This window comes from Zalophus californianus, chromosome 10 (genome assembly GCF_009762305.2).
Source record: "Zalophus californianus isolate mZalCal1 chromosome 10, mZalCal1.pri.v2, whole genome shotgun sequence".
In the NCBI taxonomy this organism is placed as follows: Eukaryota; Metazoa; Chordata; class Mammalia; order Carnivora; family Otariidae; genus Zalophus; species Zalophus californianus.
This window is the reverse complement of record NC_045604.1, coordinates 41846389-41871638: the sequence shown is the minus strand read 5'-3', so window position 1 is coordinate 41871638 and position 25250 is coordinate 41846389. Positions and strand designations below refer to the sequence as shown.

The following is a 25250-nucleotide window of genomic DNA, read 5'->3' as shown; positions in this document are numbered from 1 at the left end:
AGGTTTAGAGGGGGTCTTAAGCTCCTGTCCGAGTTCAGGAAGGCTTCCTGGGAGAAGTCATGCTTACCTCAGACCTGAAAGACCAGGGGGCATTCCCCAGGGAGAACAGAGAGAGGAGAGCGTTCCAGATGCGGGGTCAAATGTCAAAAAGCCACAGCCGCCCAGGGACGCGGGAGCCCCAGTGTGGTCGGGTGCGGGAACAGGGCCCACGCAGAAGGCAAAATGAAAAGGAAACCGGGGCGGCCCCTGCCCCCACACGGCAGCGGGAGCGTCTAAGGCAAGGGTGCCGGTCTAAAGGAGGGAGCCCCCCGCTCTGACACCTGTCAGAGGTGTCACATTCTGGGGGAGACGGATTCTCATTGCATCGTCTTTCGTCAGTCCTTGAGCCGTTCTCTCTGCTGCTCGGTCCTCCCCGCACGTGGTCCCACCCTTTGTTGGCCAGCTTGCTCTCTCTCTTTGCCCACTCGGCTTGCGTCACCGATAGTCTCTGTGCCACGCTACCAGCGGCGTCCTTGCCCTTGGGAGGCTTACGGAGCTCGGAGCTCTGATGGTGATCCACCCGGACACCCTGGCTCCGACACACAGGGCCCAAACCTCACTTCCGGGGAAAGGTGACTTCCCGGAGCACAGCATCACCCTAGGCTTTTCTCCCCAGCTTATGATCACTTGACTTCTGTTTCCTTGCCTTCCATTCCTGCATCCAGCAAATAGGTATTGAGCACTGACTGCATACAAGGTACTGCTCCTGGTACAGGACAACCACTGGCATTTTCACTCGGCTGGCCCTCTCTTCCCTACTTCAGCCTGACCAATGGAAGCCTCCGTTGGCCCCAACCACATCACCTGCTTTGTTCTGCCCGGGGGGCAGGGAACAGAAGAACAAACTGGAGCCCTGGACACACCTGGGACAGAGCAGGGTTTTCAGAAACCTAGTTGAGAGCGCACCGTTGGTTTGCTGTTGGTTAAGGAGCTGGCACACGGGGAGGGAGACGGCCCGCTAGCTGCCCTGCATTCATTCGCTCCCTCCCTCACTCATTTGTTCATTCGCTGTGTCTTAAATATGTACTATATACTAGCCATTGCACTCAGTACGGGTATCCCCCACTTTTCAAAAGTTTGCCTTTATGAAAGACCTGTTTTCACTAACCAGAAGAAATTTGGAGGATTTTCACTTTTAGGAAAAAAGGTGAAAAGTAAAACCAGCATTCAGCGTTAGTTTTGCCGTCACGGAGCAGCGGACCCCGAGCAGTGAGTGTGGCCCCACCAAGCTCCTTCCCCAGGGTGACGCTCAGCATTTTCACATCAAGCCACTACAGCTTTGAAGTGCATCTGTGAGCGTCCGTGCTCCATCTCGATTTATGTGTGCATCCGTTAGCAAGAGGTGTCCTGGGGGATCAGAAAAGCCCAAGAGAAGAGCCCAAAATAGGGGGTCTGGGAGTGTTCAAAAAATTTCCCATATTAACTAACGGTGACTGCTTCTTCAGTTTATGCCATTTTGGCTGATGGAAGTTGTCGTAGAAACTCTCTAATCTAGACAGCAGGGGAACCTGTACTGGGAATATAAAGATCAAGGGGTGTCCCTCAAGGAATTCACACTCCAGTGAGGGCAGGCAGACAAAAATCCATTAAAATACTATGTGGCAAGTTCCCCAAAGGAGGGAAGCACAGAACAGGATGGGAACACAGAGCAGAGGCCCCCCAGCTCAGCCCAAGAAAGGACCGGAAGCGGCTTCATGGAGGAGGCAATTCCTGAAAAGTTGACAGACGAGCAGATGTTAGCAGGGAGAGAAGGTGCAAGAAACATTGCAGGTGAAAGTTCAAAGTCAGACAGTGTGTGGCCTGATGACAGAATAGCAAGGTCAAGGATAATGGATAGGGTGTTAGAAGGAGAGTGATGAGAGATGAAGGCAGAATCACAGAAGCGTCTGGCCACGTCAGGTGATCTGAACTTTACGCTGCGGGTGATAAGGGGCCAACGGCGGATGTTCAGCAAGGGGGTAGATAACCAGACCTGCGTAACAGGAGGACCTCTGTGGAAGCCAGGCGGAGAAAGGCACGGCAGGGACGCCAGTCAGGAGGCTGCCGCGTTAGTCTGGGTGTGAAGTGACCTGTGCTAGACTGTCACTGTGGCCATGGAGAAGGTTCCAGAATGATCAGGCAGTAGCCTCTAGGACTTGGCACAGGTGGCAGAGTTGAGGGAGAGACAGAAGGAGGAGGAGGAGCTTAGGAAGAGCCCATGCTGGGGTAGCTGGGTGGAAGAAAAGAACTGTGGGGTGCTGCCTACCCCTGTGGGGAGCCCGGTCTTGTGGATCGACTGCAGGGAGACCAGTAGCTTCCCTTTCTCCACCTGGGCTCCTCAGGTGGCATCCTCAGCGCCTCCCATCTCCTGTCACCTTCCATTCCGGTGGCACCGGTACCACTCACCCCGTGGCAGGGGCCCTTCAGACTCACCAGTTGCAGGGACTGTACCGACGGGGCTTTCTTCACTCTGGGGGTGCTGGTGTGTGATGCCGGGCCAGGCGCAGGGGATTGCAGCTGCTCCACACTGTAGCTGCGGGCCTTGCCCAGCTTGGGCCTGGTGCTGTGGCCCAGGGCCAGCAAGAGCTTTTTCAGCCCCAGGGTGGAGGCCAGGCTGCTGCTTTTCTTGCTCCTGTCAGAAGGGGCAGCAGAGGGCAGGCCAGGTCCTGCGCCAACCCCCGGGAATGCCCTGAAATGCAAGGGGGGTACATGAAGCAGGCAGGAGACAGCTGGGGGGCAGGGGCCTGGGTGGACTGCTCCTCAGGGCCCTGGGGGCCCTAGGAGAGCCAGCACCCATTGCTTGTGGAGGACGTGAAGGCTGGGTACAGAAAGGCTGAGAGGACATCTGCAGGATGCTCTGCTTGGGCAGCTTTTGGGGAGACACGCTCAGACAAGACCCTGGGCCTCACACCCAACTGTGGGCTCACCCACCCATTTGTTCCATTCATTCATTCAGGATTTCTTCCGGGCCTCTGTGCCTTCTAGAAACAACAGGGGTCCGTGGTATACAAGACAGACAAGGTCCTTACTCTCAGACTAGTAAACGAAGGAGAAAAACCAACAGCAAGTATTGAGAAATGTCAAGCAGAGAGAGAGGGAAGCCAGCTCCCTCCGAGAAGATGGCGCCCAGGCTGGGAGCTGAATGGTAAGGAGGACCTGTCCTGCGAGGCCGGAGGTGAGAACCCCGGGCGGAGGCAGCGGTGGGACCACAGCTCCAGGGCAGGAAGAGGCTCCGTGCGTTCCAGAGCGCGACGGGGCCCGGCCACCAGCCCTGGGACAGAGCCAGCAAGGCAGGCAGAGAGGCCAGGCAGGTGGGCCAGATTTCACGGAGCACAGAAGCCAAGGTAAGGGGCTCGGATTCTATCCCAAGTGGGAGAAGAAAACCATTGGGGGTTTTCAGCAGGAGACATGACATTATTTAATGGCAGTTTCTAGAATGTACCTTCAGTTGCTGTGCCAAGAAGGAAGTGTAGGAGCGAGAGTGAAGGCAGAGAGCCGCTGGGGCTGTTGGGGTTGTCAGAAAGATGTCATGCAGCTCAGACCAGGAGAAAGGCGAGAGAGGGGGGTGCAGCAGCTGGAGGGGACATGCCAGTGGGTCAGAGAGGCTGGAAGGAAGAGAGTGGGCGTGAGCACCGTGTGGATGGTGGATGGTGCCGGGAAGAGGACCTGGGGAAGCCATTGGGTCAGGGGCCTCTCAGCCACCCTAGTGGAGAAGTCAGGGGAAACAAGGTGTATGGGTCTGGGGTTCTGGGGGGCACACAGGGCCGGAGATGGAGATTTGGCTCTCGGTGTCACCAGGAGTGGGGTGTGGTGCAGGAAAGAATGTCGTGGCCACAGCCCTGGCTCACCAAGGCTTTGGGGACTCGGCGAGGACTCAGACCCTCGGCGCCGAAGGAGAGAATGAATGGAAAGGTGAACGCCAGGCTTGTTTCTTCAGCATCTGCTTGTTTCCAAGTCCCGAGTCAGAAACAAGGGCTCTCAGGCAGCCCCATCCTGGGAGCACCCCGAGGGTCGGGACTGTCTGGCCAGCTGTGCCCAGCACAGTACCTGAAGCCTGAGGTTTGGGGAATGAGTGAGCATGCGCATCACACTAAAAGTGGCTGGGAAAGGAGTATTAAGGTGCCATGCCTGGAATAAGTCTAGGAACCCTCTAAGGGTTTGGGAGTGGTGAGGCTAATCATGCCAGGGAGGAGGTCTCTTTCTCCGCCCAGCCCCCCAGCCCCCCACCTCTGGCAGTCAGGGCTCTTGCCCCCATCACTCACCGGGATGACACCTGCCCTCCGGAACTCAACTCTGGCCTCTGCAGGCCTCCCTCTGGGTCCTGGCTGGACTCTGACTCCTCTAAGGCCAGGGAGAGGGTGATGCTCATGGAGCTGACTGCGCCAACAGCTGCTGGGCCAAGAAAGCCCTGGACTCCTCCTGCAACAGCCACAGCCCTCCCGTGTCACTGAGCCATCCCTGCAGTTCATGATCAGGGGAGGGGACATGCCCAACAATGGAGGCAGGAGAACCAGAGGAAGCTGGAGAGAGGCGGGAGCCCCAGGAGAGCAGTGGAGGCAGTGATGAGACCCCACACAGCAGGACGGGAATGAGGGGTCTTGTTTACTGCTATAACCCACCACCCCCAGAACCGCAACTGGTACACAGTCGGTGATTAATAAATGTCTGTTCAATGAAGGGGCTGCTGGTCATAAGTCATGTGCCTCCTATAACAAGAGACATAGTTGGGAAAGGGGAACTTTTGCGTTCCTGGGATGCAAACCACAATCTCATTGGTTGTGATGTCTAAGCTTTAATGACAGGCACCATTTCGGGAGCACGTATGCGGTGCTCAGCAAGGAATTAAACCCTCTACAGAGATGACGTCCTGGGTTCCTAGGAGATAGGCTCTCCTATTTCCCCAGGTTACAGAGGAGGAACCTGGAGCACAGAGGGCTGACATGGTGTGGCCAGGACCTCCTGGCTAATGAGAGGAGGAGTCTGAGGAGGTGAAGGCCAGGCTGCCCAGAAAGAATAGAAGCTCCTCAGGAAGTGGCTAGGGGCAGCCAGCAGCAGCCGGCCTAGAGCCAACCCCACGGAAGAAACCGCACCTTAGAACGGGGCAGGCAGCAGGCAGCTCAGGGTAGTGCCTGCTTTCTTAAGGCTCCTGTCAGCAAGGGAGGGAGAGGGGAAAATGTCTGTGTCCCCGTGTGGAGCAGAGGGGGTGGTCAACACCCCGGGGGAGGGTGCTTGGCATCCACATCTTCAGGAAGGTCAGCCTGGTCTACCAGCTCTCTGCCCTCCCCTACTGTGTTTCCAAGCCCTGGATCCCTCCCAAGCCACCCCAACCCCAGGACTGTCACAGTTGTGGACACACTAAGGCATGGCTCTTGGGGGGCAGGCCTGTTATCTCTGCCTAAGAGTGAATGGCTGAGTTGCTCACCCCAGATCACAGCACCAGGAATCACAGCCTATGACGGCTGATGCCCAGGATTGGCCCACAATATAAGGATCTCTTCCAAGGGCAGAGGTGATGCCCTACACCCTTTTGCAACCCTTCCTGCTGAAACCTAGGAGCCTGCCCAGGAGGGCTGGGGGTCTGGGAGGGCTTGCCTGCTGGTCACCATGTTCTCCAGATAGCATGTCTGCCTGGCCACAGAAGGTCTCCAGGGCAGGACTCCCGCTGAATTCATTCACTTATGCATTCCCCACAGTGCCTGGTATCATGCCTGGCATGTAACAGGTATTCAATCAGTGTTGAAGGAATGAATGAGGGAATGAATGAAATGAAGATGTTGAAGGAAAGGGCCTCAACCATGTGATTATAGGCACTGACTGCTCTAAGCAAATAGTAAATCTACAGCTGTGGCAACCTTCCTGCTCGTTGGTAGTGAAACTCCCTTAAAGTCTAGGCCTCCAGCAGCCAGAGTGTGGTGCTTCTGTACTAAGCTCAGGGTCCCCCGCAGTCAGAGGGCGTCACCCCCTGCCTCCCCTCGCAGGAGGTGGCTAATCTGCATCCAGGCTGACGTTGAGTCAGCTAACCCACAGACCCCATAGCTTCCAGAACACCTGCTGCTGCTCTGAAGGGGCCAAGAGGCTGCTGGGAGTGCGCACAGCTATGTCATCGATTCAGATTGGAGGTAAGGAAGGACTCAGAGCGCCTGGCCTGGGGTCTCTGCTTACCATGGCCGCGGTTCTCCAGGGGCAGCTCCGGGCTGCAGGGGCCATCCCCCACCTTCGCCTCGAGGCCGGCCCCTCCCCAGGGCTCCTGCAGCCCCGGAGGCAGGCTATTGTTGCAGTTGTTGGTGGACAAGGCCAGCAGGGGATGCCTGCCTGCAGGGCCGTAGGGCTGGGTCTGGGCAGGGGACAGCTCACAGGTCCTGGGAACTACACTTCTTGAAGAAGGCGGAGGGGGGTCCACAGGCTCTTCCTGCCTACCCAGCCTGCGGGGTCCAGCCAGGGCTGCCTTCCTGTGAGACACAGGTGAGGTGGTTTTCCTTGAAGACGGAGGGGTTGGCACCCAGCCTTCAGGGGAGAGGGAAGAGGTCACCTGCTGGGCCTGGTGCAGGGCAGAGGGCTCTGGGTGACTCTGTTGCAGGGAGGAAGCAGAGACAGTCTCCAGAGACTCATGGCTTCCTCCATCCTGGGCTTGTCTGCCTGGCACTGAGGACCCCAGCTTCATGGAAGAGGCCAGGGGATAGGCTGTCCTGCTCAGAGCCTGGGAATCCACCGGGTGGACCCAGTGATTTCCCAGCCCCGGGCCAGGCTGCCACTGGGAGCCCAGGGAAGCCCTTTTACATTCCAGGACTGGAGGCTTAGGGAAAGCATCTTCTCTGGGAAACAGAGTCCCCTCAGGCAGGTGTCCCCTGCCTTCTTTCACCTCGGCTGCACCCTCCACGTGATCAACCCCCAGCAGGTAGTGCGGGGCCTGAGGGCTCCGGGGCAGCTCCGATTCGGCCTTCCGGAACCATCTGGGGCCTCCTCGAGGCCTGGAGCCCTGTGGACGTGGACGGGGGCTGTTGCCTCGGGCCGGGCCCCGAGCCCTGCTGGGCTGCGAGGTCCCAGCTTCCTCACTGTCGGTCCTGCAGCTGTCCGAGGTGTCCGTGCTGTCCAGTGCGGAATCCGCCTCCTCCGGGCGCGCCGAGTCTCCGATGTGCGTTTCCCGGATCCATTCCGTGTGGCACCCCTGCTCCGCAGGGAGGAGCTGGAAGGCGGGGCTCGGGCCCCGAGAGCTGAGGGGCTCCGCCGGCACCCCGCAGGCAGCTTCGCGCTCCGGGAGGGCCCTGGGGTCCGGGCCGGCCTTCCCTGGGGCGGGGCGCTGGTCGTGGATGCAGCTGCCGCAGGCTTGGCACTTCCTGGCGCTGCCCCGCGCGGGCGGCGGCGCCGGTCCGCCCCTCCGCTCCAGCCGGCCCACCAGGCAGTAGAGTTGCCCTTGGCCGGCGTCGGTGCGCGCGAAGCCCGCGTTGATGTAGTGGGCCAGGTCGGGCTTGGAGCGCAGCGGGCCCTGTGCCGCCGTGGGCAGCGCGCAGCTCCGCGCCTGGCGCTGGCGCTGCTGCAGCCGCTCCAGGTAGCGGGACTCGGCGTCGCGGGCCGACTCGTCCTCGAAGCGCACGCGGGATGGGGAGGCGCCCCGCTTCGGCCACTGCCCGCTGCTGGACTCCCCGCTGGACGAGTCACTTGTGTTCCCGTTCTGCGGGGTGTCTCTGCAGGCAAAGGGCATCCTCGAGTCCGGGGCTGGGCTTCTCCGGCCGTCTCTGAGGGGCAGACGGGGGGTTGGGGGGGGAGACAGGTCACAGACAGAAGATGGGGAGGAGGGTACCATGGAGTACAGCTCCGTGATGACAACTTCAAAGTTACCCGATAGCAGCTTCCTGGGGAGTCAGGCAGCAAACCCGAGTAGCTTCCAAGACCATCTTGATCCTGAGACCCAGCTCTAGACAAAATCAGTAGGAGCTTCCTACTTTGGCTTTCCTTCTGTTGCCTGATTCAAGATGAAACATTATATTGAACAGAGGATGTACCGATGGATAAGAGCAAAATCCTCATAGTGGGGTGTGTGCGTGTGTGTGTGTTGTATGTATGTGTGCACGCACTTAAGAGGAAGTGAGCCTGGCATTCATGGGCATCTGGTAGGGATGAATTGTTCCAATGATGTATTTGCTATGCAGGTTTAATGGGAAGAATGAATTATAAGTCTCTACAGAGACTGCGCGGGACCCAAAGTCAGGGTTTCTAAGCATTCTTGCTCCCAAAAGTGTCCACTCAGGGTTCCTAATCCTCTTGCTCAGACAAAATTTAGACAGAATGCCACCCACGTTTCTTCTTGGACTCTGCATCTTGTCTGTGCCAGCACCCCCCCACCTGCCCTCCTCAGCCCCTCACTCGCACTCTGAAAAGCTGTGAGGACAGGGACTGCGCTAGGAAGAGTCGTCCTGTCACTGGCCTTCGCTCTGGGAGACACTGCTGGTGGTCAAGTCCTGCTCAGCTCAAGAAAACACCTACATAAATCTCACACGAGGGCCCCCTGGAGCCAGGAACCTGAGGCATTTCCCATCACAGGCTACCCAAGGAAGGACTGTATGTTCCCTTCCTTTTCCCTGCAGCAGCGTCCCCATCAATCTACTGCTCAGTGTTTGGCATTCACACCATTCTTCTCATTTATAGCTTCTTTATCACTCACACTGGACTCCTGCTTCTTACCCAGCCTCCCTGCCTCCTGTCTGCTGGTCCTCCTGGAGCACAGCCTTGTCACACTGTCCCCCAAGGGGGCACAGGACCCAGCTCACAGTCTTTGTGGTAAAAACACAGGCCCTCCACCTTCCTCACTGTTTTCCTCCCCAGCTCTGCACCCCCACCACCCACTTTATAGGGCCCCCAGGCTTCCTATCTCATCCACCTCATGCAGCACTCTTGCCCCATTTCCTGGAATCTTTTTTCTTAACCTGCCTGCATTTGAATCCTATCTGTTAAAATGTTACCGTTGTATAGACATCCCATGTGTGATGGCTGATTTTGTGTGTCAGCTCGACTGGTACCACGGTGCCCAGCTACTTGGTGAAACATTCTTCTGGATGTTTTTGTGAAGACATTTTTTGGGTAAGGTTAACATTTAGATGGGTGGACTTTGAATAAGGCTGATTACCCTCCACGATGTGGTTGACTTCATTCAATCCGTGAAGGCCTTAACAGCACAAATACAGATCTTCCCTGAGCAAGAAGGAATTCTGCCAATAGACTGCCTTTAGATTTGAGTTGCTCCTCTTTCCTGAGTCTGAAGCCTGCCAGCCTACCCTGCAGATTTTGGGCTTACCATGCCATGATCACATGAGTCAAGTCCTTAAAATAAATCTCTCTCTCTCTCTCTCTCTCCATACATATGTATGTGCGCGCGCGCGCGCGCGCACACACACACACACACACACACACACACACACACACACACACACCCCCTGTTGGTTCTTCCTTTGAAGAAACCTGACTAATGCACCGTGACAATATCTCCTCCTCTGAACCTGTACCACTCATTTGTCATTACAGACTCACAGGATGTTAGTGCTGGAAGGCAGGGCCATGACCACGTGGTCCCTCCTCATTCCTAGAAAGGAGAGGCCACACAAGCCCAGCTCCCAGGCTGACCAGTACCTGAGCAGCCGCAAAGGCAAGCTGTGGATGTTTTTTCTCCCTCAGGTGGAACCACAAAAATAGAACTAGACACTGACCATGCTGGTGGTCTAGTCCTACCTGGAGACAGGAGCCCGGATTTTGGAGACTTGCGGCTTCTTTCCGATTGCCCAGAAGTGCGCCCATATACGCAAGTATCTATATCGGTATACGTCATGGGTTACGTTACTGGTTTTAGTCCTCAAAGTGTCTTCGAAGCCTTCCCTAACCTTACCTTCTTCCTCCCCACCACCCCCCATCTCCCCAAACAGAGAAGTACACTTCTCTGATAGCATACTGTACATAGCACAGTTTGCTCAGGTGCCTAGACACATCAACTTATTATAATGAAATGCATGTTGGTGATTAGTGGGTTTACTAATCCTTTCTCTAACTGGATGCTTCAGTGATTCCGGAAGAAGGATGCCAGTGCTTTCAAAAAGGCTGCCCTCATGCGAGTTCCTCCTTCACCAAGTTTACAGCTACCCAGCCGAAGGGCAGATATGGTATACAGTTAAAAGGAAAGGAGTTCAGATAACAGTGGGAAGAAACCATACATGCTTCACAATTACTATTAAAGCATGCCAGCCAGTGGGGAGAGCGGCCTATACAGAGACATAGCATTTACTGGACTGCGCAGGCTGTCCTTCCCAGCTGTACTTTCTGTATAAATAAAAGGCATTGCCTATCTGGCTCAGGTGAACATGACCTGTGCCCTGGGGGTGTCACTGGCCATCCCTAACCATCCCCTGCCTCTGTGCTTTGACAGCAAAGCCACTGACTAGCCTCACGGTCCTGATGGATCGGAATGGTCTGGATTGCTGAGGGTGTGGAATATGATGTATAAAGCTAGTCTTTGGAATCAGGGGGTGGTCTGAGAGGTCAGAGAGAAATTCTTCAAGAATGATTCTCTGCAAAGCTCCATGGGAACCAGCTATGGCTGATAGCTTAAGGCACTCCCTCACTCATGCCACATCAGACAGACCACCAGCTCAAACCTTGGACCCCAGGCCTCTGATCGCACAGGCCTGCTGGTCACCTAACTGAATGCTGAGCAGGTGGAATCAAGCGACCGCCAAGGTCCTGCCATGCCATACTAAGGAAGGGTGAACACTTCCTAAATCATGCAGCTTAAAGTGCCACAGGGCAAGCACGGGGGGGCCTCCCTGGAGGCTGAGGCTAGGTGTTGGCTAAATAATTACCTGCCCTAGGATGCGACGGGCTATGGGGGCCTGCACACCTGCTGCTAATCCTGACTCCAGTATTTTCTCTTAATAAGCACTGCTCCAGGAGGAATTTTTTTTTTTTTTTTTTTTTACAGAACTACTGCTAAGCAAGTGGATCTGCCTGCTTTGAAACCTGAGCAGAGCCTGTGCTTAAAATGGCTGCTTTGAGGAATACTGCAGGGTCGTCAGTCATCCTGTTTTCTGGAGCTCACATTCACACAGGGCCAGTTTCCCCATTAGGCCCAACAGCCACAGCATCTATGGGCCATGATACTTCCAGGGACCCATGAAAATGTTTTAATTTCTCTTCAGGTAAGAAGGAAACAAACTTTTAAGTCTAAGAAAACATTCTAATATATAATACCTTTAAACCAGCACGGTGGTAAACTATAACTTTTAGCTTTTTTTTATGGAGGACGGCAGAGAAGGCCAGAGTGCCTTGGACCCCTCGAAGTCATAATGTGGGTCTGCATTCAGAGAGGGGTTCGCGGCAGAGACGTGAAGCTCTTCGCTAGGATCGCCCCCTGGTGAGAATGGTTCAGGGTCTCCCTGCTTGTCTCAACATGGCCAGGGAGGTCCCTGTGATCCCTGAGCTGGTGACAGTTTTCTGTTGGTGCCTGTGGAGCCCCTGGAGCCCCAAGCTCTGGCCCCTGAGGACCCCACCTGCACCTATGTCTCTTCTGCAGCTCAGGATCTGAGGGGTCGCTGTCCATGCGGGGTTCCTGGGTCAGCTCTCCAGACCATTCTTGCCCAGGAAGGGAAGGCTCTGGCCAGAGAAACCGCATCACCTCCCCTCCCCCAGGAACAAGAGGCACCCCAACGGGCAGAAGCCCTTTCTGGAGGCCCACTTCCTATAACAGTGCTGTCGTAACCACACAATCAGTGCAACCCACACACGCTCCGTAGTCTTATTGCAGCCACTACCTGACACAGGACAAGAGCACTCGTGGTGCCCCCCTCCCGGGCTCTGCATCTTGCTGACATGTTCTGCCCTCCCGGTATTAGGAACACCAACCTCGGTGTGCCTGTCCCCCAAATGGCAAGAGCCTATGTTTCCAGGAGCTGCTGGATTTCTACATTGGTTTGCTGCCAGAAAATGCAGCTACGGCTACCTCTTTCCCTCCTAGAAAAGTCTGTCTGTCCTGGCCTGCCCCAGCCACCTCCAGCCAGGCTGAGGCTAGAGAAGGCCTTCTGGAGACTGCTCTGCCTGCCCCCACTCTTCCATCCATCTTCTACCGAGCTGCTCTTTGGAAGGAGGGATGCCTCTGGGCTGAGGGCAGGGGAGGGTGCGGGGCTGCTCCTGCATCCGACTCAGGCCTGGGGCCCGTGCGGCATCTCCCTGTGAACTCAGCATGGCTCTCCAGGGTGCTCTGACAAGCATAACCTTTAGAAGCATCTGCAGCAAGCCATCTGGTGTTGATTTTTCAGCTACACCCTCTGAGGATTCACCAGTGCTGCCAAGTCGAAGTAATTCTTTCTGGACACAGCAGCTGCTAAAGTGGGTCACCTTGCATTTCTATAGCATTTCGATGGCCAGGGGACAGCCTGACAAAAGGGAACGTACTTTAAGGTCAGTGACCGGGGTTGTTATGAGCTGCTCGTGGAATCTGGGGCACAGGAGGTGTCCGGGAGGACCTTTACGCAGTCACGTCTCTTTCGCAAATTGTCCTCTTGACTATTTTGTGGCTATGAAACCCAGCCTAAGGATTATAGAAAGTGGAACGGAGGGCTCTGTGTAACTCTAAGGCTCTGGGGGCCATATACATGCAGAGAATAATAGTTCGGATGCTCCAAAGAAGCCATGCCCATTCCTAACTAGTGCCCTCCAAGCAGAGGGAGACAAGGCACAGATGTAGAAATAAAAGGGTAGCCTGTTCGGCACTGCTTGCCAGGATTTAGGATTTCCTGTGCCCCTCTCCTAAGGGGTCACAATGACCCTGAACCCAGAGGCAGGCCTCAGCCCTTTGCGCATGCTGGAGTCACCTCAGTGGTGCCATGACAGTTCTCGGCCCTCAGTGAGCGGGCTCAGCGTTCCCCATCAAAGAGCATAAGGTCCAGTTCCACTGAGAATCCTCACCCCCTCTAGTATCACATGGTAATGGAAACCAGCAGAGCCAGCGTACCCATCATGTGACCAAAGCAGAGGCTTTCTCAACAGCACAGATACCCTGCTTTGGGGCGGGCCCAATGTGGCATGGGCTGGCAGCTCCGAGTCAGGCCCACCCAGGTGCACCGGCTCTGGTGTGTGAAACTGAGGCACAGAGGCTTCCCTAAAGGTATATAGCCAGTAAGTGGCAGAGCCCAAATTCAAACCCAGTGGTCTGGTTCCGGAGTCTTAACCAGTCTAACTTCTGTGCTGCCTCAGTAAACCTGCCTGCTTCTGGCTCTTGGTAATCCCTTGTCTCCACAGCCTCGTCCCTGTCACATCTCACCAGGACCACAGTTCAGCCCCCTGACTTCCCCAGGCCCCCAGATCCAACACTACCCGGTGGCCAGAACAGCTCTACTGAGATGGATGTGTGATCATGCTATGTACCCACTTAAAATCCTTCAGTGCCTCCTACCTATTCCTGGAGACATCCCAATTTTTCAGTAGGCCTGGAGGCCTCCCTGACGGGCCTCCACTGAGCTCTCTGGCCTTCGAGCCACTCCCTCCCTCCCCAACGAGCACAGTGTTTCTGCTCAGGGTTTCTGCCCTGGGATGCTCACCCCAGCCTCCAGCATGTGCCCAGTGAAGATCTACACCCCCTTCAAGCCCCGACGTAGCAGCCACGGCCTCTCGAGCCTCTGCTATCCTCTCCAGGTGGAGGTTTGGGTTTCCTGCCCTGCATGCCTGTCTCACCTCTCCTACACCACAGTCCACAGAATTGTATTGATCTGCGTGCCTGTCTTTCTCCCTGGAGACCGTGACATCTGTCCCTCCAGGGAGCTCGGATTATGTGTCGTTCATCTTTGACGACTCAATGTTTGACACTTGACACTCGGTCAAGGTGTGTTGAGCGACTAAATGAGTTAAATCAAGTGTCTGGCATGGGAACCACACACATAGACAGAGGGAGGAGCGAGCAGCGGCAGTTTGGCTAGATCCTACCTCTTCTCCCTGCCACAGCCCTCCTAGCCCAGCCTGGCCAGGGCCCCACTCACCGGCTGCCCTGAGCAACGGCAGGCATGATCTCATGGCTGGCACGGAGGGGCCTGGTCCTGGCCTTCATGCGGGCACGCTGCAGCAGATGCTTGGCTTCCTCATGCCTGGGGCTCAGCACAGACTCCGGCTTGGGACCAAAGGTCCTGCAGGGTGGCCCACAGGCCGGAGCAGGCGGCAGGGCGGGGGGCGGGGGGGAGGGATTAGAAGAAAATAACATGGATTAGAAGGGCTTTAACAGCACTGAACTTGGCTGTGCCAGAAAAGGCTCTGCATGTGCAGCCTTCCTTGTCCAGCTCCTACACAGAGGGCTCCAGCCCGGGGACGGGGCTCTGGGGCCTGGAGTCTGGGCAATGGCCCTGCGTGGGAAGGGAGATGGCCCACCTCGGACATCCGCTCAGGGACTAGAGGCAGAGATCCCAGGAGGATCTAAGAAGGGCAGGGGAATCTCCAGATTATTCTATTGTTCCTTCCCTGGGCAGGCAATGGGAGTTATCTGGGAGGACGGGGGAAGGGCCTGGCATTGTTGGACTGGGCCTGTGCCCAGCCAGATGGTCTTTACACACATCACCTCCCTCTCTCCTTCTGCCTCTCTTTGCACCCACACGTACCCATGCAAGCCCCCACCGCAGACATGAGGAGTCAGGCCTCAGCCCGTCACATTCTGCTCCTTGGGGGGAATGACATTTCTATAAATCCTGGTGCTTTCTTGCCTGCCTCAGGCCCAATCCAAACCCGTCAGGCATCGGCTCAGGGCTCAGAGAAATTAAGCTGGACCCACACCAAGTCAGCCAATGGCTCGATTTTCGTAAAAATAAGGGTCCTCTACCAGCCCTCCCCACCTACCAGATGTGTGGCCTCCCGGGGAGGTCCAGAACCGCAGTCCAGAGCCGAGGCCCTTTTTCAAAGCTGTCTGGCAGACGGTGGCATACAGCCTGCACCAGGGTACAGAATAACGGCAGCCCCCAAGCCCCCACTGACAAGCCATTTCTCTCCACCGAGCTCCCTCTCCCCAGCCAGGCTGACCCAGGGCAGGTGTGCTGTCCGCCTGACAGATGAGGGTATTCCGCAGCAGACGGGAACATTTGGCGCGCTGCTCAAGGTCGAACATCAGTGGAGAGCAAAGCAGACGATCGCCAGCCCCACTGCCTCCCGTCTCCTTCCCACACCCTCTGTCTCCTCCTTCCTTCTGTCCCTGGATCCCAGGACAGGCTGAGAGTGTGCGTGGCTGGAGTCACATTCTTTGACGTGACTTCAGCATCCCCCTCCCCCCCCCCCCGGCTGCCCCTGTCCTCACTGTCATATACGCTGGGCTGTCCTCACCAGGGAGGATCCACCAAAAGAGAACCCGGGCAGGGAGAGGCTCAGCCAGGCTTAGATCTCAGACGGTAGCCCCCCAAATCCCTTGTCTCGCCTGCCGCATGGGTGACCCCAAGAAAGGGGCCTGACTGGGGGAAGGTACCAGTTTCCTGGATGACAGATGACAGATGTGAGTGGGAAATGGCATAATTCTGGGGCCTCCTTGGGACATCCTTGGACAAGCTCAGGCAGTCTGTGGTTCTTTCTTTTTCTCTTTTCTTTCCTATTCTCTTCCTTTCTTGCTTGCTTTCGTCTTTCTTTCTTTGTTGCTCATGCTTTGCACCTAACCTTGCTTTGGAGCTCAAGGGAAAAAAAAAAAAAGAACTGCTAGAATAAAGGCACCATCTGTGCATATGAACCCTGGCAAGGCCCAGGCACAGTTTTGGAACCAGGAGGGTTTACTGGAGTGACGTGAAAGTGACTCTCCAGGCCTGTGGCCCTGTGAAGCCTCCTTTGGCAGGAGAGGCCTCGCTTTGCATAGCTTCCCAAGCAGGCAGCTTCTCCGACCCTCTGCTGAGAACAGCTGTGCCCCCTGGGGCTCCTGCTCCCACAGCACAGATAATGAGGTTACCAGCCCAAGAGACGCCCTGCAGCCGCCGGCCCCCACACTCGGAGCCTTCCGGGGACAATGTGGTTCCCCGGCTGTCGGAGGGCATTTGTCACAAGACCTGGTGGGCAGGCAGGAGGGCCCCCAGGCAGCTGGCCAGATGCTGCCAAGCCTGGCCTTGCCCCCAGGTTTTTAAGCCATTTTCCAGCTTTGCTGCTTCCTTTCTGCTCCCTCTCCTTGGAGCTATTAATTCTTTTTTTTTTTTTTTTTTCCATTTCTTTCTGTTTTCATCAGCTGCCCTGCTTTGGTTCCTGGCAGACAAAGCTGCTTTCTCCACTGATTACAAAAGTAAGGCTTTTTAGGCTCCTGAAGGCGTCCGTGCACTAGCAAGCTGAGCCGGGAGGGGCGTGGCAGCTACCTTCACAGATGGCCGTCAAGGTCAGCAGGGCACGCAGTCCTGGACCTGACCAGCCCCGTGCAGGGGAAAGGGCTCTTTCTCCCGGGAGGCGGGGGCAAGCGGCTGCAGTGCTGGGGGATGTTGAGCCTCTCCCAGCCTGACTGCCCACCCCAGAACCATCACTGCAACATGCTGGTCTGCCGGTAGGGTGCCAGCCCTGCCAGCCTGACAGGTTCAGACTCTCCCATCCGAGCGAGGCTTTCCTGTCTCGTCTGGCCCTGGCCTCTGCCCAGGGGCATGCAGCCCTAGAGCCAACCCCTTCCCATCATGGACTGTACCCCACCGTCTCAGCTCCCACATTTGTGGGAATTTCTTGGAAGGGCCGGGGCCATCAGCGCATGGCGAGGCTGAGGCAATTCCATCTCAGAACAGACACCGTTGCTACTCTCTAGAAAACCTGCATGTCTGGGCCTCATTAGCTCAGCGGGTAGGGCGCGGAGATAACATGGCTGAACGCTGTTCCTCCCTGGGCCTTAATCTCCCATCTGCGAACAGTGGGAGTTGGACAGGCCCGTAGACTCCCACTGCTACCCTGTGAGTCCAGGTTTTGGCCAGGTAGTCTGGTAGACCACAGGGTTGGGTGGGGGATTTTGAACTCTCCCTGGGGAGTTCACATCACAGAGGTCTAGTCACCAAGGAGCAGCAATACCTACAAGGAACTAATTGTTGGGGGCGCCTGGGTGGCTCAGGTGGTGAAGCATCTGCCTTCAGCTCACGTCATAGTCTCAGGGTCCTGGGATCAAGCCCTGCATTGGGCTCCCCGCTCAGCGGGGAGCCTGTTTCTCTCTCTCTCCCTCTGCCCCTCCCCCCTGCTCATTCTCTCTCTCTCAAATAATTTTTTTTTAAGGAACTAATTGCTGGGGACAACCGGAGCACCACAGGGGTATTCTAGCCCTTCCCTCTGCCCCTCCAACCACCAGTGTCCCAAGCTCATTTCAAGGACAAAGGTAGCATGTGCCCCCATCTGGCCTGTCCCTCTAAGCCAGTTTCCTGGTGGAGGGACAGGCTTAGCTCTGACCTCAGCTCCCCTCGTGGCCAGACAGGCCGAGATCTCGAGTCAGGAGAGCCTCCACTGGTCTCCTAGCCAAGGAGGGAGGTCAGCAGGACAGAGTGGCATCTTTCTGCAGCCATCATAATCCTGGATTAAAATAATAAGCTCCAGCAAGTCTGGGTCTCACCCTTCCATCCCAGGAACACGAATCAGGGAAATAATTTGGAATATATAGAGATCTGACATTTCCCAGATTCCAGGATGCAGTGGGTAGAGGGGAATGTATGGCATACAGAACATATATAAACCTTCTTGCCCCGCACTTGTTCCATCTTTCTAGATGAGCGAGGGTCGCGCTCTCCTGCTGTTACACTGTGTGCAGTTTCCCCGAGGGAGGGGAAGAGAAAGCAGGCCTGAAACTGAGTCCTGACTGCGTGTGGCCTGAGGGTGGGAGGCTATCCTCGGGGCATCATCACAGGACACGGACAGGCTGGGGCCAGAGTGAGGGTTCCAAGCGTGGTTCTGGGGCAGCCTAACCAGGTCCTAATTCGGGGCTGCCCCTTACAAGTGGGTCACCCTGGTAGGTTACTTTGGGGCTAAGCCTCAGTTTCCTCATCTGCTAACTAAGGGCTCAGTCGATAAGTGAGATTGAGCTCCTTTTAAAGGAGCTGATCGCAGAGCCGGGTACTGGGTGAGATTCGATCAGTGTTAGCATTCACTGTTACGACTGCTGTTATTAAGGGTGCTATTTTTTTTAGGTAACTCTCCCCCTTATGAACAAAGGATGGAATCCCTAACCGCGAACTGAAATCCCTGCTGAAGAGATCATCTTGCCGTCGTCTGCAAGGGGAAGGTACGTTTGGAAGGGAAACCATTTTGAAGCTCCAGAAGGCTCGGGGGTTTTGCTCTAGACAGCTCTTGACAGGGCTTCACAGAGAAGGCAATATCCGACAAATGGGGAGCCCCTCAGAGGAGACTGTCTGGTGGCTGACGAAACTGCTGCCCAGAGAATAAATAGGTAACTTCTCAACAGAGAAGGAAGAGCAGGCGTCCTCAAGAATGGTTGCTGCAGGGGGCGCCTGTCTCATTTAACACCTTGAAAAGGACATGGTGCAGGCGAGCAGCGTCAAGACGCCAGCCTCTTGCTTGGGGACAGTACAGCAGCTGGCCCTGTTCTTGCCTTCTTGAAGGCTAACAAACTCCTTGGGGGTGGCCCCTCTGGGCAGCACTGCCTGGCCTCAGTGTGCAGAGGCAGGTGCCCGAGACACCCCCAAGTAGGAGGGAGAGTGGCCGGCTCAACTCCAGAGGCCAGGAGGAGGGCTTCCTCTGTTTGAACGTCAGCCCGACCCCCCACAGGTGGTGGAGGAGAAAGTAGCTTTCTTCAGCCTCTATATTCGCAGAGGCTAGGGCCACCAGGGGGTTTCCACGTGTGGCGTGTATGTGAGTGTGGAAATGGCATGACGTGAAAGCTCCAGGTGGCACGAGCTGTGCATCAAGGCTTCCAACGTTAGCGTCCTTCCTTCTCCACCCAGGACTTAGAAGCCTAGATAACCGGGAGCACGGTATCAGAACACAGGCGAGTGGTTTCCTTGAAGATGGTGAATGTGTCTCCACTTGTTACTGCCCTACTTAAGATCTCAATTCCAAAGCTCTCCACAAATGGAGAGCCAGCCTTCCCATCTTGTATCCTGTAGTATCCACACATGCCGCTTCAGCCTTCTCGAAAGCATTCCCGCAGGTCCTACCCACCTGGGGGTGTCCTCTCCTGTGTCCATCCCGCTTCTTTCGAGCCCACCTACACTCCTGCCTGTGAGCCACTGCCAAACGTTTCCTGAGGGCCTGTTCCCTGCAGCTACGGGGCCCCGGAGAGAAGACCGGCATAGTTTTTGTCCCCAAGGAGCGCGAGGAGGAGACCCAGCAACAACATCTTTCGCTAAAGCTGTGCAAAGATGGCAGTGAGCACACAAACGGGCAATTCCCTCTGAAATCAGACACAGTGGTCGGTTCACAGGATGCTCTCCAGAAATGTGAGTTAATATGTTAATTTTTAACAAGCCGGAGATTTTCTCGCAGCTGTGGGCCTGACCCCTTGAGCCACAAGGCCAGGCCTCGGAAACTCTTGGGGGCTCCCTGCCTGCCTCCCTTTACAGTCTATGAACTGCTTTGGGGCAGGGAGTTTTGACCTGTAGCAATCCCAGCTGGGGCCGGAAAACTGCGACCCACCAGGGTGTGAGCGTCTGTGGGCTGGCACTCTGCCTTCTCTTCTCATAAAGAGGTGTGTGTACGGGACTGAGCTTCCCTCGAGCCTCGGCTTCCAAAATGGGCACGACTCTGCCACAGGGATGCAGCTCGGCGGGGGGGGGGGGGGGGGGGGGAGTGTCGGTCAACAACCTAGGGAATCCTCTGAGTTTCCTTCATCAGCAGAGCACAAATAAAACACAACCCCAGAGACCCTCTTCTCTCCATTTTGCGCACAGCGGAGCAATCATTAAAGCCCTGCAGACACACTTGAGGATCTGGAGCACTGATCCCACACGGAAGGTCCTGATTCGAGCCAGAGCCGGCCTCAAGTGGGCACGCTGGCACGTGCGGCCGCCCAGAGCTGGGTGCTTTCAGCTCCCGACTCCCATTCGGTGCAGGGCGTGGGGTGAGGACTGCCTTGCCTGCTGCTGCACCTCTGGCTTCACATATGTTTTGCACAAGCTGGGGTAACTGAGGGTCCTAGGGCGACCTGTAATCCTGATCTGCTCTCTCAGAGCCTCAAGAGAGGGAAGAGGCCGAGCTGGTCCTGGCCATTTCATGGAGTTGGGGTGGGATGCCCATGGGCTGCTAAGGATGGAAGAGGGCAGAGCCAGCCCTGAGCAGAGTGCCCGCTGCACTCTCCTTCCCGCTCCTGCCTTTGATGGGACCAGTTCCCAGTCCGCCTGTGAACAGGTGGCTGACAGCACCGGCCCCCGTCTGCACTCTCTGAAGTGCTTACCTCCCACCCCCTCCTCTCCCCAAACCAGAGCCTTATGCCCCAAATCATCTCAACGGTGGCTTGGGAGAGAAACAAGATTAGCCCTTGGAGACTGTCACCTCCCCTTCTTTGCCCATCCCTGAGAACACCTCGCCGGCACTGGGGGAGGCAGAAGACCCCCAGATCCCTAACTCGAGGAGCGGCCTGGGGGGGCATGGAGAGGACAGCCGTGGCAGTGTGGCATAAGGGTTAGGGCACAGACCCCGGTGCCTGCAAATCCTGGCTTCCACACTTACTAGCTGTATGACCCTGGGCAGGTCACTTAACCTCTCTTCAGAGGGGTCTCTTTGTCAGGGAAACAGAACAAGCCCTATAGGTAGTTATTAGGATAAAGCGAGAATGTGGGCAGAGACTTCACACAGGCCCTGGCACACAACAGGGGCTGGAAAAGGGCAGGGCTGGCATGGTCTTCTGGAGGGAGGGACTGGCCACCGGCATGTTCCAGCTCTCTAGGACTCAACCTTCCCTTGCCCCTCAGTAGAGGGGACCACCCTGGGGTCAGGGGATGGAGGTCTCCTCTGCATTTGGCCCTTAGCATCTAGGGTCCCAGGGCACCTCTGGTGTTCCTGTAGCATCTCAGGTGTCCCACCTGCAAGGTCGACTCTTCCGCTGACTAGCCCCCAACAGGCTGGCCCACACCTCCCCCCCCCCCCCCCGTCACACAGTGACGACTGTCTCAGGCTCTGCAGTGACCATCATTTCATGAGCTTCTTGTCTCATCACCATGCAAAGCAGTAACAAGTGCAGACAATTATAATTAAGTACAGGCTGGATTAATGTGGTCAAATGGATATTTGATGGCAATCCTGAAAGGCACTGATGCTGGACCTGAGTGTGAGGCAGGACCTTCTCTGTGTCACATCCTCAGAGATCACAGGACTCACTGCCAGAGCATGTCCTGACCCCCCGAAGGACGGCCACCAAGATGCACGGCCACCGCGTCAGAACACGCCACTGCCCAGGGCCCTAGGCCCCTCCGTACACACTAAATCCCCAGGATGCTGGTCCGATTGGCACCCCTGGATTACAGAACTGAGAGAAGTAGGCCTTATTTCAGAGGTCTCTTGGGAAGTTCAGCTATAAGGAAATGGCATCAATAATCCATCCCCCTTAGGGGACAGATGGAGCCTGCAGTGTCTTAGGGTACTTTAATTTCTGCCCAGGAGACTCAAGAATAGAACCAAATGAGGCGCTCTGCCCAAGGGGGCCTCAAGACATGGCCAATGTTTCACTCAGCCTTGAACTAGGGTATGTTCCCTGGCCCTTCGGCCTGTATGTCGGTTCGGGAGGGGCCTGACTGTAGATTGCAGGTCAATGGGGCACTCTGGAGGACACAGTTTTCCCCATGCCAACTCTATGCCCAGTATATGCTGGCCACAGTCCTAAAGCTCACTAGGACAACTTCTTCCTCCACACACACACACACACACACACACACACACACGCCCATCACACATATATGCACACACCTACACATCCTGCACCTGCACACATATACCCCACCTGAACCCTAAAATGCTGCAGGTGGCCTGGCAGTTTAAACAATAGTCCAGAAATCCCCATCCGGAGGATTCTACACAAACACCATCTCCTCACAGGACTTGTGGGTGGGGGGAGTCCCTTCCTCCACCACAGTTGAGGTTCTCCTCCTCTAAACTGGGTATTTTTATTCCTTATAATCCGGTAAGCCAGTCGGGAACTTTGGTTTCTCCTTTCAACAGTGAGCTCTGGACAAAGCCCCCAGGGGCAACAGGCTGGGGCGGGGCCTCTCTCCTGCCGGGGCAGGGGTGGGAGGGTGAGAGGTGGGGGGCAGGAGCAGCTACAGAAGAGGAGGTACCATCTCACAGGACACGCGGTACGTCTGCCCCAGCTGCCTTCTCCACGGGCTCCCCAGGCAAGGAGAGGGCAGGGAGGCCGAGAGCATGTCACTGAGGACCAGTCCTTCCTGCAGTCACACTCCTCCATACGGTGGCCGGGCTATGTGGGGACCTGGCAGAGGGGAGCCAACTATGATTCCAAGTCATAAATAATGAGGGATGAAGAAGCCAGAAAGCCCCCACTCCACCAGCCCTTGGCCAAGGCCACGGCAAAGGCCAGTAGCCAAGCAGAAGCTGGATCGCCTGAATCGGGGCAGCCCTCGATTTGTGAAAGCAGGACCAGGGGGGCCCCATCCACGTTTTCTGGAAGGCAGGTCAACTGAAGTGGAATTTCTGCAGGGAATGGCCTGGGAATGAAGAAGCAACAACTCTGACCTCTGCCCCCCACAGGAGCCAGGAGACCCTCAGCAAGTGACGTCACTGCACAGCTGGAGACACGGAGCCCGGTGTACCTGGGGCCAGGAGCTCGTTGAAGGCGGGGGCCAACCTCTGAGCAGGCACCAGGGGTGGCCCTCAGCCCCACGGAGTGCACATCCTGCCAGGACACTGCCCACTCTGGAGAGTGGCCCCACGGCCCCGAGCACGCCGTTGCGCCAACTGCCCAGAGACACTGGTCTGTGTCTGTGCGATGTCACAGGTGAGGTCAGAGGAGGTGAACTCCTTTGCAGGAGCCAGCAGACCCCCTGGGTGGGGAAGGAACTGTGGGGGAAATCTGTGGACTTTCCCTAAGGATTTTCACACATTCTTTCCTATTAGCCTCACCACAGTCCTGTGAAGGAAACCAGACAGGCACTATTTGGGCCACCTTGGAGATCAAGAGACTGAGCCCAGGGCCGGGGAAAGGATGCCCAGGGATGCAGAGCAGGTGGCTGGCAGTGCTCTTGGCCCTGTGTCCTGTGCCCAGTGGTTTTCTCCCAGTGGCCAGGCACCTGTGGGCACTGGGGGGTGCTGACACCTTCCATGGGGCCTCAGATATGAGGATCCACAGTGGCCCGCTGTCCACTGGTCTGCTGGTGCAGCAGCGGGGGCGGGGGGGGTGGAGGCGCGGGGCAGGGAGGGGGTCCTGCCTGCCTCTTGCTTTCTCGAGGTCTCCCACTCTCCTGGTGCCGGGCAAACGAGGGGACCCCAGTGAGGAGGGCAGGAGAGGACGTGTGCACTGTGGGTTCTCACCTGTTCTGGTCCAAGTCTTGCAAGGAGATGCCTGAGTCCCAGTCCACGTCCCCTGCTGGTCGCTCTAGGACATAGAACAGAAGCGGAGCTCAGGGCAGAGTCAGACAGACACCGGGCTCTCAGCTGTGACTTAGTGAACACCCGGAAGAAAGCTGTCTCCAGGAGCGACTTATTCCCTAGACACACTCAACCCCGCTCTGTGTCTCAGCTGAAGAAGTGGAGGCATAGCCTGTCATGGTGACAGGGGGGCACTGCCACGGGCCAAGGGGACCGCGTGGGTCCTCTCAGGTGTGGGGTGAGGAATGGACTTTCGGAGTGGGGGGAAGCACGGAAAGAAGGCTCTCTCAGGCCCGAACACTTACACATCCCAGCGGAGCTGCCGCCTGACAGAACCCTGCCCCCTGCGGTGGGGCTTCCGCCAGGAGGCACTGAGCTCCACTGGGGGCTGGGGGCAGGTCCCGGAGGAAGGTGCCGAGAGCCACCCCAGAGAGGGCTGTAAGCCACAGGGGAGAAACCATCCCAAGCTCTGAGGGTAGCCTCCAGTTGGTCTGGGGGGCCATGGGGGTCTTCAGCAGACAGGCTAGCTGTGAGGTGGTAAAGAATCTATGTCAAAGCCCAGAGTAAGAGGACATCTTGAGGAATTAGGTGGCCGGCAGCTGTGCCCTTCTCCCTTTCCTGACACACGCCACCACGGGTACCCTCTTGCCCCTCGTCTCCTCCTGGACTCCCTCCTTTGGCCCCCACCACCCAGACCTACAGAGAGAGCCTCACCTGGTAGACCTCTGTCCCAGGATGGAGTCCAGGCTGGGATTCCCACCCTGGGGGGGCCTTGGCCACCAACATTTAGCATCTCCTGCAGCAGAAGGCGGTTCCTCTCCACCCGGTCAGACAAGGATAAGGCACTGCCCCCAGGGCCCAGAGCCCCCAGCTCTGCAGCTCGCCAGAGCCCCTCGAGCAAGGCTGGCCTGGGAACAAAGTCCTCCTCGCAGGTAAGAGACAAGCTGTCCAGGTCTCCCCCTGTAACTAGATCATCTTGAAGGGTGTATGACCTTCCCTTCCTCAGGTTGGGCGTGTGGGCGATTTTGTTACAAGGACCAGGGCCCCCAGGCCGGCCTGGAGTGACTCTGTGAACAGGGTTTTCTTCCAAACAGCCAGGCCCTGGCAGCAGACTCCTCTCATTGTCGGGCAAGGCCTGTACTGCTTCTGGAGGCCGCGGGCTCCTCCCGTTCCGGCACTCCAGCCCAGGAGAAGGCGGCCTAGGAGGTCTGGGACCCCCGTTCCGGGCAAGTTCCTCCTTGCTGATATCGCTGTCCAGCTGCCCATCAGGCAGATTCTGAGCAGGGAGCACCCCCTGAGCATCCGCCAAGGAAGACCCCTCTGACAGAGGCCCAGCTCCGCCCACCTTGACTCGTCTGCATTTGGGTTTCTTGGATGGCCACTCGTGAGAAGTGAGGCCGGGGCTCACCCCCTGTTTGCCTGCCGTCACTTTTTCCTTCAAGGCCCTCACTTTGGACTCCAGCACAGAGGGACCTGGGAGTTGTATCCCCCATGCCCTGGGGTGTTGGGGGGCCATCAGGCTGGATGTTCTGTCTTCCAGAGAGCAGGACCAGGGTCTTGGGAGGTGTCCACTATCCAGCTGTGGCTCAGGGCCACTTCTCTCCACAGCCAAGGTCATCTCCATGGAGCTGGTTGTTCTGCTCCCTATTTGGGTCCCTCTGGAGGAGAAAACAGACAGAGCTCCTGAGACCCAGCATGTGGCCAGTAGCTCCAACTACCTCCTGGGTCCCCAAAGTGCCTTGGAATTG

General features: G+C 56.7%; 1 protein-coding gene across 4 annotated transcripts in view; it reads right to left on the bottom strand.

Annotated features, from left to right (window-relative positions):
• Window positions 1-25250, bottom strand: part of KIAA1614 (KIAA1614 ortholog) — a 55038-nt gene that overhangs the window by 13534 nt on the left and 16254 nt on the right. For 3 of the 4 annotated variants that reach the window (XM_027614051.2, XM_027614048.2, XM_027614049.2), the window contains exons 2-7: window positions 24217-25160; window positions 23446-23509; window positions 14028-14171; window positions 6181-7751; window positions 4281-4437; window positions 2452-2707 (exon numbers count right to left, since the gene is read on the bottom strand). In XM_027614051.2, coding sequence (XP_027469852.2) covers window positions 2452-2707; window positions 4281-4437; window positions 6181-7751; window positions 14028-14171; window positions 23446-23509; window positions 24217-25126 — 3102 coding nt within the window. In that variant the 5' untranslated portion in view covers window positions 25127-25160. The remainder of the gene's footprint in view (window positions 1-2451; window positions 2708-4280; window positions 4438-6180; window positions 7752-14027; window positions 14172-23445; window positions 23510-24216; window positions 25161-25250) is intronic. The other variant, XM_027614052.2, reaches the window with a different exon arrangement.